General features: G+C 39.7%; 1 protein-coding gene across 3 annotated transcripts in view; it reads right to left on the bottom strand.

Annotated features, from left to right (window-relative positions):
• Positions 1-2,062: 2,062 nt before the first annotated feature.
• Positions 2,063-15,384, bottom strand: part of MRTFB (myocardin related transcription factor B) — a 307,130-nt gene continuing 293,808 nt past the window's right edge. For all 3 annotated transcript variants that reach the window (XM_080680358.1, XM_080680357.1, XM_080680359.1), the window contains 3 exons: positions 15,198-15,335; positions 9,781-9,841; positions 2,063-7,815 (listed from right to left, as the gene is read on the bottom strand). In XM_080680358.1, coding sequence (XP_080536484.1) covers positions 7,280-7,815; positions 9,781-9,841; positions 15,198-15,335 — 735 coding nt within the window. In that variant the 3' untranslated portion in view covers positions 2,063-7,279. The remainder of the gene's footprint in view (positions 7,816-9,780; positions 9,842-15,197; positions 15,336-15,384) is intronic.

The raw sequence follows: 15,384 nt of genomic DNA, 5'->3' as shown, positions 1-15,384 counted from the left end.
TAGTGTGAGCTGGACTCCATCCAGCTGGGGTGAGAAAACAGAGGCCTATATTTGAGCCTCTGATGGGAAATACTTGATATTCTCAGGTATCAACCTGGATAAAAATCCCTCCGTCTTCACCATCAATCAAAAACTTCAGCTTTGGCCCAACTGGTGTGGCTCAGTGGTTGAGCAGCGATCTATGAACCAGGAGGTCACGGTTCAATTCCTGGTCAGGGAACATGCCCGGGTTGTGGGCTCAATCCCCAGTAGGAGGTGTGCAGGAGGCAGCTGATCCATGATTCTCATCATTGATGTTTCTCTCCCTTCCTCTCCTTTATTCTCTGAAATCAATAAAAATATATTAAAAAACTTCAGCTTTGGACAGGACAGTGCCAACATTTGGATGCGTCTGTCTTCTGTCTGCAGCACAGTGAGAGAACACAGGAGTTACCACCTGCAAGGCCATGTGCAGCGGTTTCTGTCACAGTCATATCAAAGAGGAATTAAAAAAGCTGATGCATGTCCTTGTTTTTTGTCTAATTATACAATATGAGTAGTTTTAATAACTTGTCATAAAAGGAGCAGGAGAGAGAGCTAGGATGTTAGGATGAGGTTTCTTTCTGAAAGTTACTACCCATCAGAAATGGAAGATAAGCTGTTTGCAGAAGGGGTGAAGGAATGGTGATTTAGGTGACTTGGGGCAATCTTCAGGATTATGTGGCACATGAAGTTGGACATTTCGTTTACATCTGTCCTGAAGTTGGTCTTGTGTTTTATTGTAATGTGGCCTAGCTGTCATTCATTTCAGCTATCACTAAGTGTGTAGGTGTCTGCATTTACAAATGCTTTGGTATTCACCTCAATTCTAGAGCAAATTGCTGTTATAAAGGTGCAAATGATGACTGTGTCCAATATCTGAAAAGCTTTCGAAGGCCCTGTATTACCCAATGTAAACAGTTATCTACAGACGACTCTAAGCCCCCAAGAACTGGGGTCCTTGAATGTGCGGCTGTCTCCACGTTTCCAGACGGTGTCTCAGCACTTCCTGCGTGGATTCTGTCTTACGGCCACACACTGGTATCTGCCAGCGGCCTGGTGAGCAGGGCCTCACCTCAACCACCATCTCTCGTTAACTTGGACCTCACCCAGCCTGCTTTCTCTGCTTGGAATGTCCTCTCCATGTTCCAACACCATCTCTTCCCGCTCAGTCCCTTTCTAAGCACCCCTTGGCATAATTTTCTCTCCTCGAGGGCAGCATCTTGGCTGGGTAATAAGTGATGTTACAAATATTTTAGCAACTTGAAAGCATCATCCACGTACTGGTCTAGTGAGGCTGTTACTTTTGTCTTTTCAATGTCACGGATAGTGAACATTTTGTTGTATTTAGGCAATCAGTGATCTTTTCTCCTCTTCCTGTGGTTGATACAACACCCATTTTCCTAATCAGATATTGATAATGAAAGTTGTCAACCAAGTTTACTCACTATTTTATTTCATCAAAGCAAGGAGGAAAATGCAAAGCTGTCCTCCTCAAAACTATTTTAACCATGGGCTTTTGGGTTGAAAATTAAATGCCGTCTTACCAAAATAATACAGAACTCTAAAGACCTTTTTGTATGCTCTATAAAATAAATAGTTGCTTTTGAAACTTGGCTAAATTGAAAGATTATCGGGTCTTCCAGGAATTTTGTTGGAGCTGCAGGTATTACTATCAGAGTGTGAGTCAGTCTTCACTGTGCATGTATGTATCTATCAACCCCCAGGGGAACTACATATTTATCATGTCTTGAGTCCAGTGCTTCCCTATGATGTGGAAGAAAGAACATGATTTTGGTGTAAATCTTGTCAGGTTCCAGTTCAGCTAACACCTGTTTCTAGTCTATATCCCTGGGCCTGGGCGAGGGTTGCTCACTTGATGTGTCATCTACAAAACCTGCCCCGATGAGTCCTCTTGTTTTATGTGGTGACTATCTGCTGTGACATGTGTCCTAAACTTGGTGTCTCCATCTCCCACCCTCAGGGCTACAATGGCTCTCCTGACCCAGAGGGTGGTCTTTTCTCTGTATAGCAAGAATCATAGTACATCAAAATGTTTTTTTATTTGAGACACAAAAATGCAAAATTGCTGAGATATCAAACATTTTCCGATCCGCTACAATACTGCCACTATGTACAAAAGATCTGATGATAAATGTGCACACATATAAAAATACAGTATGCATTACCTATGTACAGTACATGTGCAAAACATATGGCATTCAAACATGATATGGAATTAATTTCAGGGGTGCAAACAGCAAATACAAAGGCATCATGGTTTTTCTTTTAAAAAACAACATAAAGGCAATACATGAATGGACCCCCGATTGCCATAATTTTTTGTTTCTTAAATGAGTGCTTTAATAAGCAGGGCTCTGTAGATTGGTATTTTCTCCTTTTTTTTTCATAAAGTGAGATGCTAAGACATAATGTGACAATGAAAATAAGAGAAACACCTATCACGTTGCATTTCTATTGCAAGCAAGAAAAGAAGAAAACTAAGTTGTACATAGAAAGGAAAAAACTTTGTATTACTACTAAATATGTACTACCCTAAACCAACAAAACAAATCTATACCATTTTACATGAAAACGATAGAGAAATATCTACACCTCTGAAAATTATAACCTTAAATGGATAATACATTTTTGGGACTGATTTTTGAGATCTCATTAGTCTCAAATTTTAAATAAAAGTGCCTCCTTTTGGCAAATACTTGGCAATGCCTTTGGTTCCTTTAAAGCAAGTTTGCATTACTATTGGTTACTTGAGGTTAAGTACTTTTGGTAGATACTAAACCCTTTCCTAAATGCTTCTTCCTCCTACCAAATCAGCAACTTTTCTTACAGCGTAATGTAGAGAGGTAATTGTTATGAGTCTCGGTGATTCATGAACTTGGTTAAAGCTTTGACTTCGTAGTTGGCACAAAGCTCTGTTAAACACGACAGCTGTGTTGATATCGCCACTGACAAGTTTTATCTGATTCCAGACAGCACCTTGTAGATCTGAGATTGCCATCCTGTTGTTACAAGACTGTGACATTTTTTTCAATAACGATTCACAGAGCAATGTGTTTGTGTGGAGGGTTAGAGTGCTTTTGTAAACATGTGCAGCTTTTGAAATTACAGGCCTCAAATCAAAGATTTCCGGTAGAAATCCTTTGCAATGATGCATTCCCTCGAATGCTGGCAGAAGGGTGAGCAGGGAAGAACATACGTTGCCATGCAGTCACTTCACATGTAAAAATGTAGCCTGGAAAGATCACTGAGCAAGATCTCCAAAGTTTGAGAAGGAATTAATACATCTGAATTATTTTCCAGTTTTGACTGAAGCCACTTTTAAAAGATGAGCTGAAATGCAGTTAGGATGCTCTCCAAACACACACGACCGCACTGGTAAGCTGTGTTTCTTGATAAACCTGACCTTCCAGTTAATGTTTTTGGTAATTTGGGCTAACTCTGTGGCCTGAAGGGCAGTGGACAGTCGGTTTTGTATTCTGCTCTGCTGCCCGTAGCCAGGATTCATGTTTTTGGTGATGGATGGAAAAATGGAGGGTTATTGTGAATGTGGTTAAATGGACCTGTGCTGCTCGGCTGGTAGACTCCTGATAACTATTCTCCCTAAAGTTCTCTAAAAGTCCCCAGCGGTGCTGGGCGCTCCCCACCTGACAGCAACTTGGGGGAGGCTTGCCACCAGGCGGCCCCTGGGAACGGCGTGTGGTGTGCACTGGATGCTGCCAGAAAGCTTTACCACTTCTCTCCGGCCAGTGTGTCTGCAGACAGTAGAGGGACTGTCCCATCACTTGTGGGTACAGCTGTCTTGTCAGCTGTCGTGGCTGGCCAGTGGGAATTCTGAAAGGATGAAGCAAGCTGTGTGACCTGGAATGATCTGGGGTTGAGGGTGAGGAAGCCTGCGTCAGCTCTGGTGACAGAATGGGTGACATGCTCCTGACACAGCTCTCAGTTGCTATCCTATTACCATCACTTTGCTTACAAGAGGCGGCAGTTTGGAGGCAAAACCAGACTGCCATGGCCACTCCACTGTTCTTAAACGGCACTTACAAAAGTGTCAGTTACATGGGTCACAGGACTGTGCAGTTTTTAAAAAGGAACTTTAAATAAGATCTCTTTAGTATTATAAAAATATTCATATAAAACAAACACAAATAGTATCTGAATGAGAAATTCTATGACTTCAGAGTACATCTATGTACAAATACATGGCAAGTACTATACAGTAGATTGCACATTTCAGGAAAAACACTAGAACTCGAACCACTAACACTGTCCCTAAAGTTTCTAGCACATGCTTTGCTGAAATGTACAAGACAACTACACACTCTAGACTTCCAAAGACTGTGTAAGAAGCTTTGGTATAACCTCTGTGCATCCCACCCCCATGACATGACTGCTTACCTATATACACCAGAAAGGTAACTTGATACTACTGTGTTTCAGGAATATTTAGGGAAATAAGACTAGATGTGAGAGAATACGTTTCTAGGAGTTGTTTTCTTGGCAATAGGATATTCTGCAAGATGCTCTACAACAGTACCTGTAGCAGTACCTCCTCTGAACTACACATCTGCATACGAAAATCCAACCGGCTGTTCTGACGTGGGCTTTAAACCTCACCTCAAACAACACAAATAACCTCTTTAACACACACCTTTCCCACTGCATTTACCCCCAAGTACATTGATTGGGGCGAAGGAGCCTTGATTAGAGTATCATCTTTGGTCATGTCACATGCACACGATCTGTGTCCTCCCTCTAACCTGGAACATGTAGCTGGGATCCTACAGATGCCCAGCTTGCTGCTCAGGCCAGGAGGGCCCAGCGGAATGGTGTGAGTAGGTGGCTGGTAGACTTAATAACTGGACTCCTTGCCTTTCTTCCTCTTAAATCAGTGGTCGGCAAATCGCGGCTCGCGAGCCACATGCGGCTCGCGAGCTGCAGTTTGCCACTCTGTTGACTGAGTTTGCCGACCGCTGTCTTAAACGAAATGCTGGTACATGAAAGACTGAACACAGATGTAAAGTGGGCACACTAGCAACACGGTCCAAAGAGAGCAGGCTGATGAGGCGGCATTCTTTGCACTGCAGTGTGTGTGGAGAGCAGCCTTCCTGTGGCATGTTTCAACAGGGGGCTGGGAAACGACCTATGCACACAGCTTAGAAAGACGGAAACACAAAGTTCTTCAGCGAGTCAGCAGCACTAGCTGTTTGGTTGCCTCCTCAGTCCCACTGATGTCTGGTGCTAATAAGCCATTTAAATCTGAATAAAGATGATGCTTAGAGTCCAAGTAGGGACCAGATAAGCTCCAGACAAAAACCCATCTCGAAGACCTGCCCAAAGAAAGTACCTTTCTGAGTCCACAGCCCTGCCCCGGAGACGGGCGCTTCTGAAAGGAGTGACTCGAAGGTGCACTTTGTGCCCACGATGGTGACGGTGACACTCTTGCTGGGTTTGGATAGACGGCAGCATGCTGGATCCCACACGTGGGGGGATGACCAATTTCTAACAAACTACTCACCACAGACTACACTGAGCATACCGCCTCTGCCCGGAACCATTCAGAAGCACTTCAGGTTGGGAAGGGCCAGTTAACAGAGCTCCAGGGTCCTGGGCGACTGAGTTCTGGAAAAACGGACTTTTCTTACATGTAGTGAAATTTACAAACTGAAATAAAAATTTGAAATAAGATCAGCTCTTAGGCAAAACACAAACCCAGAATGATTCACAAGTTCTTTCCAAATAATGGGTCAGGTTGCCTCTACATGTCACCGTGGGAACAATCACCAATGACCCAGAGAGCAACTTGACCCCAGGGCTCACACAGGTGAGGTGGAGAGCACAAGAGTATTATTTAATGAAAACCTCTACACTTTTTGGTAGATTTCAGGGTTTTTTCAGTTTTATACGTTTTGTCATATACTTAAATGACTATTTTGAAATTATTTTAGAAATCCTGTGATAGTTGGCATTTTAGAAAAATCTTAAGAAATTTGATTTTTACTCAACAAATGTGATAACTTTTTGTCTATATAAAAAACGAATAAAACCTCCAGTTTTTCAATCTTCGGCTTGTAAAGATAGCGAGAGCTCAGGTATGACATCCAGTTTCAAACTGTAAAGCAATGACAGGATGAGCGGCAGAAGAGGCAGCCGGAGGGGGAGTCCGGAGGCCAACTCGGCGACAGGCTCACCTGTAACCGGTGTGGGAATGTCCGGGAACAACAGACTCCTCCCTGCCTTCGCTTTGCAACTCACCAGCTCAGAAGGATATTTTACACTAAAGCCTTGTCTTGGTTCTTTGAGATGGGTCTGGTTACCTGAAAGTTATTTCTTAAAATACAGAAATACATGTGGCTCAAGTACTCTAGAAATATGTGACTTACTAAAAGTAGTAGGGCCACTGGATACCCAATTCCTTATCCCCATGTAGGCTGTACAAATCACAACATAGAGTGCACAAATACATGTCTAATTTACACATTAAGTCAATCTAATCAACCCAGAGGATTGCTAGCAGAATTTTCAGTGTTACCAATAGACCCAGACTTTTTACAGGGGATTGTTTATGAAGTATTTTGAAGACCTTGTCTGGTTATAGTGAAAGAACTTTCATTTACATTTGGAAGTCTAAAGTAAGATTCCAAAAATCACAAAATAAACTACAACACAAAAATATTACATTGGTTTATGAATGGAACCAAAAGTCTTCAGCTGGAAGCCTTTGCCGACTGGCTGGTGCTCTCCGCTGCCCTTGATCCCTGCTGCGTCTTGGGCAGGCTCAGGCCACGCTAGAAATACAGGTGCGATGATCCCTCACCTCCCTCACATCGGCATTCTTGTTTGAGTGGAGCTGTCTGCCTTGTATTTAGGGCCTGAAAGTGACCACAGAGGTTTAAATGTAGTTGATTACCAGAGAATCTGCATGTCGTTATCCTGCACACATTACTCTTAAGGTTTTTATCTAAAGGTACTTTGCATTCTTTACTGAAGTCTGGAGAAATGGGTCTTCTTTGACTAGTGATTTTTCAGAAGGCCCTGTGCTATATTAAAATGCAGACATTCACTGCTGGGTGCAATGAAACGTTCTCAAACTTCGTTTCCAGGCTGTGACCATCTATCCGTTTTTTTCTGTGACATCATGTTTTCATTGCAATGATGCAACTATAGATCTGTCTCTAAAAACTGACCTTTTAGAATTGTCTTCTTAAACCTCGTGAACTCAGACGAGAAATCTGTGATGTTAGTCCCATGGCAACGGCAGGTCTTGGGGGTCTAGGAAGTCAGCAGAGAACATGCTTGGGGCAGTGGCGCTGAGGGGAGTGAGTCCCGACGACGTGTTAGGCATGGTGATGTCTAACCACTCCATGTTGTCCAGGTTTGAGTCAGAGAGGTCAAGTGACAGACAGGGAGTGCTCGCAGCAAACTGGGCCTCGGAGGTTTCCATGGGCGAGTGTGAGGGGTCCAGCATGCTTGAGTGACTCAGCAGGTCGTTCTGGAGATCCTCAATCAGGGAGAAGGGCTCTCGGTCCTCGCTGCTGCTTTGTAGTGGAGTAATTTCATTGGCTGAAGGTAAAGTCCCATCCAAGAAAGCTTCCAGTTGGTTTTCTAAGCTGGCAGATAAACTGCTCAGAGGTTCTAAAGATATGGGCGGTGCCATTTGGACCTGGGGCGGAGGCCGGGACACCACTGTGTTGACTGGCATTGTGGTGATGCTGGCTGTCACTGGTCTCATTTTGGAAATAGGAGAAGGCTCTTCCTTTATAGGGAGAGAAATTTCTGTGCAAAATAAATAATTAGTAAGTAAACATTTACTGCTATTTACAATTTTTATTAATTACTGAGTTATTTTACTATTTTGCGACGACTTGATACACAGCCCATCTTAGGGGTAGGAAGAGAATGCTATTGGCCCTTGATGACCTTTAGGAAGATGGATCATTTTAAATAAACATTTACATTTATAGCATTCTGACATGCTTTCAATTCCTTTTAGTAAGAGTAAGCATTAAAAGAAATTATATCCCATCAAGTAGGATGATGTTTTTAGATGATGTGATCATTGGGTCCCATTCTCACACATTGTAGGTTTAAGACAGGGCTCATGTCTTACTCTCTACCACGAATCTGCGATCACAGCAGCACACTACCCTAAAGTGAATGTGGAAACGTGGGTGCTCAGTGTAATGAATGATCTAACTATATTAGTTGAACTATGTGTCCAGTTTAGCTATATCCATTCTATATAAAGTTCTGAAAAGATACAATGCCATCGTATGACCTGATTTAAGATGAGGTGGGCCACCTTATGTGTCTTGTTTTTTTCAGTTTATATAAAATCTTGAGGATTTGGTAAATGTCTTAAGAAGCACTAGTTATGTGTTTTTCCTTGCCAGATCATGTAGAAAATTAATGGACCAGTGTTCACTTAGGTATATATAAGAGAGTGAAAAAGATACTTTAAAAATACAAATGAGAATCTGACTTGATATGCAATACACTAAAAATTTTACTCAACAGCTCTTCCAACTCAGTGACTGGGCTGCATAAATAGGTGAGACAACACTGAAGATTCCTCTCAGCTGTGTGTGTTCCAGGACAGTTCACTTCTCATTACCTGTGAGTCATCTCTAGAATTGTTTTGAAAGCTGAAAGTGCAATTTATACTTATAAGTGCAACTAGTCTTATAATCAACGACTTAAATCTCTTTATCATTATTACTAGTATTAGTTTACAATAAGATGAAATAATATATTCTATTAGATACTTTGCCATAAAAAAAAACACATTCCTTTTAGAATATAACTCATTTCTATGTTTAGGTTGTAAAATTATTCTTTTTAATCATTAAAAAAAGTATTTTCACCAGATTTGGCAAAAAACATTTTTAAAATTTTAAATTCAAGGCATGGAATATCTGTTTCTCTAATTTCCATAGTTTAGCTATATCATGAGTTTAAATTATTTTGCAAGGTCGATATAGTTATTCGCAAAAAAAAAAAAAAAAGCTATTTGCACATGTAGATCTGTTGTCAAGTATCAAGAATTTTTATATTATGTCAAACACTCTGACAAGATCATTAACAACAAAATCAAATAGTACCTGGCATGAGTGGAGAAATTTTGATAACTATTTAAAAATCTGAATAAAACTCCTTTCACTGGGAAATTTAAGACTTTAAAATGTTCTAAAATAGCATTGTGAATTTTTGAAGTACTTATAAACTGAGGCAGAGATATCCTTGATTTTTTTTGTGTGTGGTTTATATTCCTTACCCCTTTTTAAGATGACACATTGTAAAATTGAAGATTTTCATTTATATGTAGAAAGAGTTTTAGAATTGCCTTTGAATATTAATCAAGTTATTAGACCCTAAGCTAGGTGACTTGGTTGTTACAAAATTAACTCATGAATTGGAATATTTTTATCCCATTGCAATGACTGATACCACACATGGAGCAAGTTTTGAAGTTTTCAATGTGGAATTTATATCTGTCTACTTTGCTATTTTGAGATGGTTTGTCTTTTTCAGCAGGTACATATCTGTGGGTAAATCTAACATTACCTTAGTATTTTAACCTGAAACAATGGCTTTCCCCCATTCATAAGTAAGTTGTATTAATGGCCTAAATGTAACAGATTTTAAAACAGGAAATGCAGTTAGAAGAATATGGAAGCTCTAGAGGAAAACTTACATATCCTGTGACAAGGGATTGGGGGTCTGATGTGACTTTTCACCTACCTCCACTCTTAATGAGGATATCAAAGAGGTCGTCCATCTGCTGACTGTGTGCATTGGAAACCTACAACCAAGGAGAATATAAATTAGCTTTCTTTCATACAAACCAGGAAGTGTCATATAACTGTTCCAAAGGACCTTATGGAACAGCTAGTTCTAATTAATCACTTGATCATTTTGAAAACACTGAGGTCCCCTGAGAAGTTAAACCATTCACCCATGTGTTACAGCTGGTTAGCTGACAGAACAAGAATGGGGCTAATACCCAGCTCAGATGACTTTTACACTGACTTGTATATTGAGTGCATTTTGAGAGGCTTCTCATATTTTAAAAAATGTTTTAACTCACTTGCATTCTGGTAAAAATATAAAGTATGTATAAAGGTGGCCATCTATATTTTTTCAGCTTTATTGAGAGTAAATTAACATACAATAACCTGCAGTTATATGAATTATACAATTCTATAAGTTTTGACATATGTATACACCCATAAAACTATCAGCAAAATCAAGATAATGAATATTCTATTGCTCCTAGCTTCCTCATGCTTCTTGTGCTAGCACTTCCTTCATCCCTAGGCGTCAATGACTTGATTTCTCCCATTACAGATTAATTTACATGTGTAGAGTTTTATAGAAATGGACTCATATAGTATGTACTCTTTTTACTAGTAGAGGGAGTGGCTTCTTTTACTCAATAGGATTTTGAGGTTTATCCATGTTGTAGATTATTCTTTAGGAATAGTTCATTCCTTTTTATCGCTGATAACTTTTTTATTGTAAGAAACAGAAATCTGATTGGATTGTTCCTACATTTTGGCTACTACAGATAAAGTTGGTATGAACATTTGTGTACAAGTCTCCGTATTTGTGTGTAAATACCGAGGAGTGGAATGACTGGATCATAGGGTAGGTGTTTAACTTTTTAAGAAATGGCTGTTTTCCAAAGCGATTTGCACATTTTACATTTCAGCTAGCAATGTATGAGATTTCCAGTAGCTCTTCATTCTCTTCAACACTTGGTACAGTCAGCCACTTTAATTTTAGACAGCTAATTGGCCTATAGTGGTATTGCATCGTGGAGTTAATGTGTATTTCCTAATGATTTGATGTTGCATCTTTTCATGTGCTTCTCTGCCATCTGTGTATCTTTCTTTGGTGATGTGCCTTAACAAATCCTTTGCCTATTCCAGACTTCTTATGCTGTTTTTATGGTTTATCTTTTTCCAACCATTTACTTTCAACCTGTGTCTTTATATTTAAAGTATGCTTCTTGTAGATGCACACATTAGTTATCTAATACTCTATTATAAAACTTCTAAAACACTTTGTGGCTTAAAATGCCAGACAATTATTATCTCACAGTTTCTGAGTCAGAATTTAGGAATGGTGTAGATGGGTAGTTCTGGTTTGGGGTCTTTCATGAGATTGTAGTCAAGATGTTGGCCAGGTTACAGCCATCTTCAGGCTTGGCTGGAGTATGTTCTTTTTTTTTTTATGCCAGTTATTATTTTTTTTCATGTGAGTTATTATTATCCTTATTGCTCATCTCAACTTATGGCATAAATTCAATAGAATAATACTTCAGTTGCTTTAAAAATCTGGTTTATGTAAAACAGATCCCAACTTTGCATATATATATATGTGTGTGTGTATATTATTATGCATTCAGAGATAATAATCTGGCCACTCAGTGTGTGTGTGTGTATATATATATATACACACACACACACATATATATGTATATATACACACACACTGAGTGGCCAGATTATTATGATCTCTGAATGCATAATAATCTGGCCACTCAGAGTGTGTGTGTGTATATATATATACATATGAGGCCTGGTGCATGAATTCGTGCATGGGTGGGGTTCGGCCAGCCTGGCCAGGGGGAGGGGACATGGGCGGTTGGCTGGCCTGCCTGCTGGTCGAACTCCTGGTCAAGGGGACAATTTGCATATTAGCCTTTTATTATATAGGATATATACCGAGTGGCCAGATTATTATGTGTTCAGAGATCATAATAATCTGGCCAGTGTATGTGTGTGTGTGTATATATATATATATATATATATATATATATATATATAGAAGGCATTTTATTTATTTATTTATTCCCAAATGGGAACTTCTTTTTTTACTTCAAGAAGAATGATTTTAAATATAATAATGTTACATGCAGTAAACACCAATTATTTAAGAATTATCTTAAATATAATATTACATGCAATAAACATTAATATTTAAACAAGGATTTTAAATATAAATATTACCAACACTGTACTAACATAGTATGATATCACAAAAGTTGTAGGAAATATTAAAAATCTGCAAATAACAGGATTACTTCCATTCTATTCTAAAATATTTTTCCCCCCCCTCTGGCTCTATTTTTGTTCCATCAATTTATGTTGTTCATTATATTCCACAAATGAGTGAGATCATGTGATATTTATCTTTCTCCAACTGGCTTATTTTGCTTAGCATGATGCTCTCCAGGTCCATCCATGCTGTTGCAAATGGTAAGAACTCCTCCTTTTTTACCACAGCATAGTATTCCATTGTGTAGATGTACCATAGTTTTCTGATCCAGTCATCTGCTGATGGGCACTTAGGCTGTTTCCATATCTTAGCTATTGTAAATTGTGCTGCTATGAACATAGGGGTGCATATATCCTTTCTGATTGGTGTTTCTGATTTCTTTGGATATATTTCTAGAAGTGGGATTACTGGGTCAAATGGGAGTTCCATTTTTAGTTTTTTGAGGAAACTCCATACTGTTCTCCACAGTGGCTGCACCAGTCTGCATTCCCACCAGCAGTGCACTAGGGTTCCTTTTTCTCCGCATCCTCGCCAACACTTGTTTGTTGATGATAGCCATTCTGACATGTGTGAGATGGTACCTCATTGTCATTTTGATTTGCATCTCTTGGATTAGTGACTTTGAGCAGGTTTTCATATATCTCTTGGCCTTCTGTATGTCCTCTTTTGAAAAGTGTCTATTTAGGTCCCTTGCCCATTTTTTTTATTGGATTGTTTAGGTTGTATGAGTTGGAGAATGTTCTTGTAAAGGTGGCTTACTACATGACTGGCAGGCTGGTTGTCGACAGGGGCAGGGGTGGAGTCGCTTCAATTCCTGTCCCCAGGGCCTCACAGCTCACTTTCCCTCACAGCCAGCAGTCTGAGAGAGAGCAAGGCAGGAGGAGTATGCCTTTTCTCTCTTTGTTTAGGCTGTCACACACCATCACTTCTGCCAATTCTATTCCTTAGAAGCTGGTCACTAAGTCCAAACCAGGGAGTAATATCTAAGAATTTGTAGACATACCTTAAAACTATTACACAGCATATAGTTGGTTCTGTTTTTGTGTGTTTTTTTAAATCCATTCTGATAATCTCTATAATTATACTGTTTTCTCTACTAGTGTGTCTTGTGTAATCATTGATATGGTTAAGTTTACCACTGTCTTGTTTCTATTTATCCTGTTTTCTGTTCCTCCTTTCCTGTCCTTTACAATTTAAAAGCTATGCTTCTTAACTGTTATCTATACAAAATACATTCTTAATTTTTCATAGGCTACTTAATGTTGCATATCCTATAATAAAAGCCTAATGTGCTAAGTGTCCGACTGTTTGACCAGTTGCTATGATGCGCACTGACAACTTGGGGGCAGACCCTCCGACCAGTAGGTTAGCTTGCTGCTGAGGTCCAGCTGATTGGGACTGGGCAAGATGGGCTGGGCATGCCTGGAGTCCTCCCATGGTCCCTCCCCAGCTTCTAAAATATTTCTTTTAATGTGCATGAATCCATGTAACGGGCCTCTGGTAAAATATAAAACCTATGTAAACATACTGATCCATTTATTTCCTGTATCCTTTAATAATCTGTATATATAAAAGGCTAATATGCTAAGTGTCTGACTGTCCGGGTAATGATGTCATGTAGCAATGCCCGGCTTCCTCTCCCTAGCGACTAGCCTCCATGCAGTTTCTTCAGCCCAGGAACATGACTTGATTCATAGCCAGCTGATGGCAAAGGTCAATGCTTACCTTGAGCGAGCCCTGTCCATTGTTTTTATGCATCTAAGATAACAGATCAGAGCAATTTTCTTTTCTTCCTAAAGGCGCAACCACTGGCACAAGACCATGGAATCCCTCATTGTTCCCTTGTTCCTTGCATACGATCTCTATGTGCTGTAAAAGAGGTATGTGTTTCTCTATATAATTTCTCCCGCCTCCTTAATCTACCAACAGTGGGTTTCAGATAACCCTCCTTAATTCTTGTCCTTTGATTCTAATGTATAAAGTTGCAAAACTGCTATTCTTGTGGTGATCAATTTGTCAGTTATAAAAATGTGTAAAAGTATGTTGCATACCTGAAAGTAATATAATAGTGCATGTCAATGTGAATGAAAAGTAAAATGAAATGGCCTTTCTAATCCGTAGAGATTTTCGTACCTGACATCGTGTGTTCTTTGGGAAGATAGATCCTCTCCTCTCCCTCCTCCCACCTTCCAGAAATCAATTACTGTATGATCCCACTTATATGTGGAATATAAACAAACCAAAATAAATGAAGAAAACCCCCCAGAAACAGACTCATAGATATAAAGAACAAGGTGGTGGTTGTCAATAGGAAGGGTTCAGGGGGATGGAAATAAAAAAAAAGGTATACCCACTAAAAAAAGTTAAAACAAAGTGAGTACTGTATATATCTTATTCAATAAACATTCATTTAAAAGACTGAGTTATGGAGTATGAGTCCAAATATATTTGAAAGATTTTATAAACATAAAAATGGGTTATATACAGAATATTAATAAAAGGATTCTGGGTGGTAGGACCATTGATTTTCTCTATTTTTTTATAATTAGAAAACAAGTTATGCAAAGATTTTTCAGGAGACTAGATGTGAGCAAAACATAAATGTTTAGTGAAACGTTAGTAACAAGCTCTTCAGGAACACAGGAGAAAACTGACATCAGATTGTTTCAAAACCTCAGACACATTGACATGTCTCTAAATCTAAGAGAACTTAGGAGACATGGTCACAGCTGACTTAGTTATGGAAAACGAAGAAAAATCTATCAACTTGTCTGTTTCCCTTAGAAGAGGATCTTATTTAGGAAAAAGAAAAGAGGGACCCGTGTAACAATCATATCTACCCTAACACAACCCATCCCTCAGCCCCAAAGGAGAAGTTAAAAGACAAACTCCGAATTTCCGAGTAATTGCAGGTTACACAGCTGTTGAAACCTGCTTGGAAGTTGGGGTCTTTATAGTAAAGGATAATGTGATTTAAACAACATTTAAAATGCAAACAAGGCTCCTAGCCATGAACTTAGTATCTACTGGGGCAAGTCCACCTTAGAAAAGGGATTCAATTTGAGGATGACATAGAAGCCACTGGCCTCACTTACCTCTGGAAGAGAGGACTGGGTACTGCGTGTCTGTTTGATGGCCTCCTCGTAGCGGGGAGGGTCTTTCGTCTTGGGGACTGGGCTCCCAAACAGAGAGTGCTGGACGACAAACTGCTGGGGTGGCGGGGGCGAGCTCGGCTGTGGCACACAGAGGAGGAGCATATGTCAGCTTTGGGCGGCAAGCTTC

Source organism: Plecotus auritus (assembly GCF_963455305.1).
Source record: "Plecotus auritus genome assembly, chromosome: 7".
Classification (NCBI taxonomy): domain Eukaryota; kingdom Metazoa; phylum Chordata; class Mammalia; order Chiroptera; family Vespertilionidae; genus Plecotus; species Plecotus auritus.
This window is presented reverse-complemented; position numbering and strand designations above follow the sequence as displayed.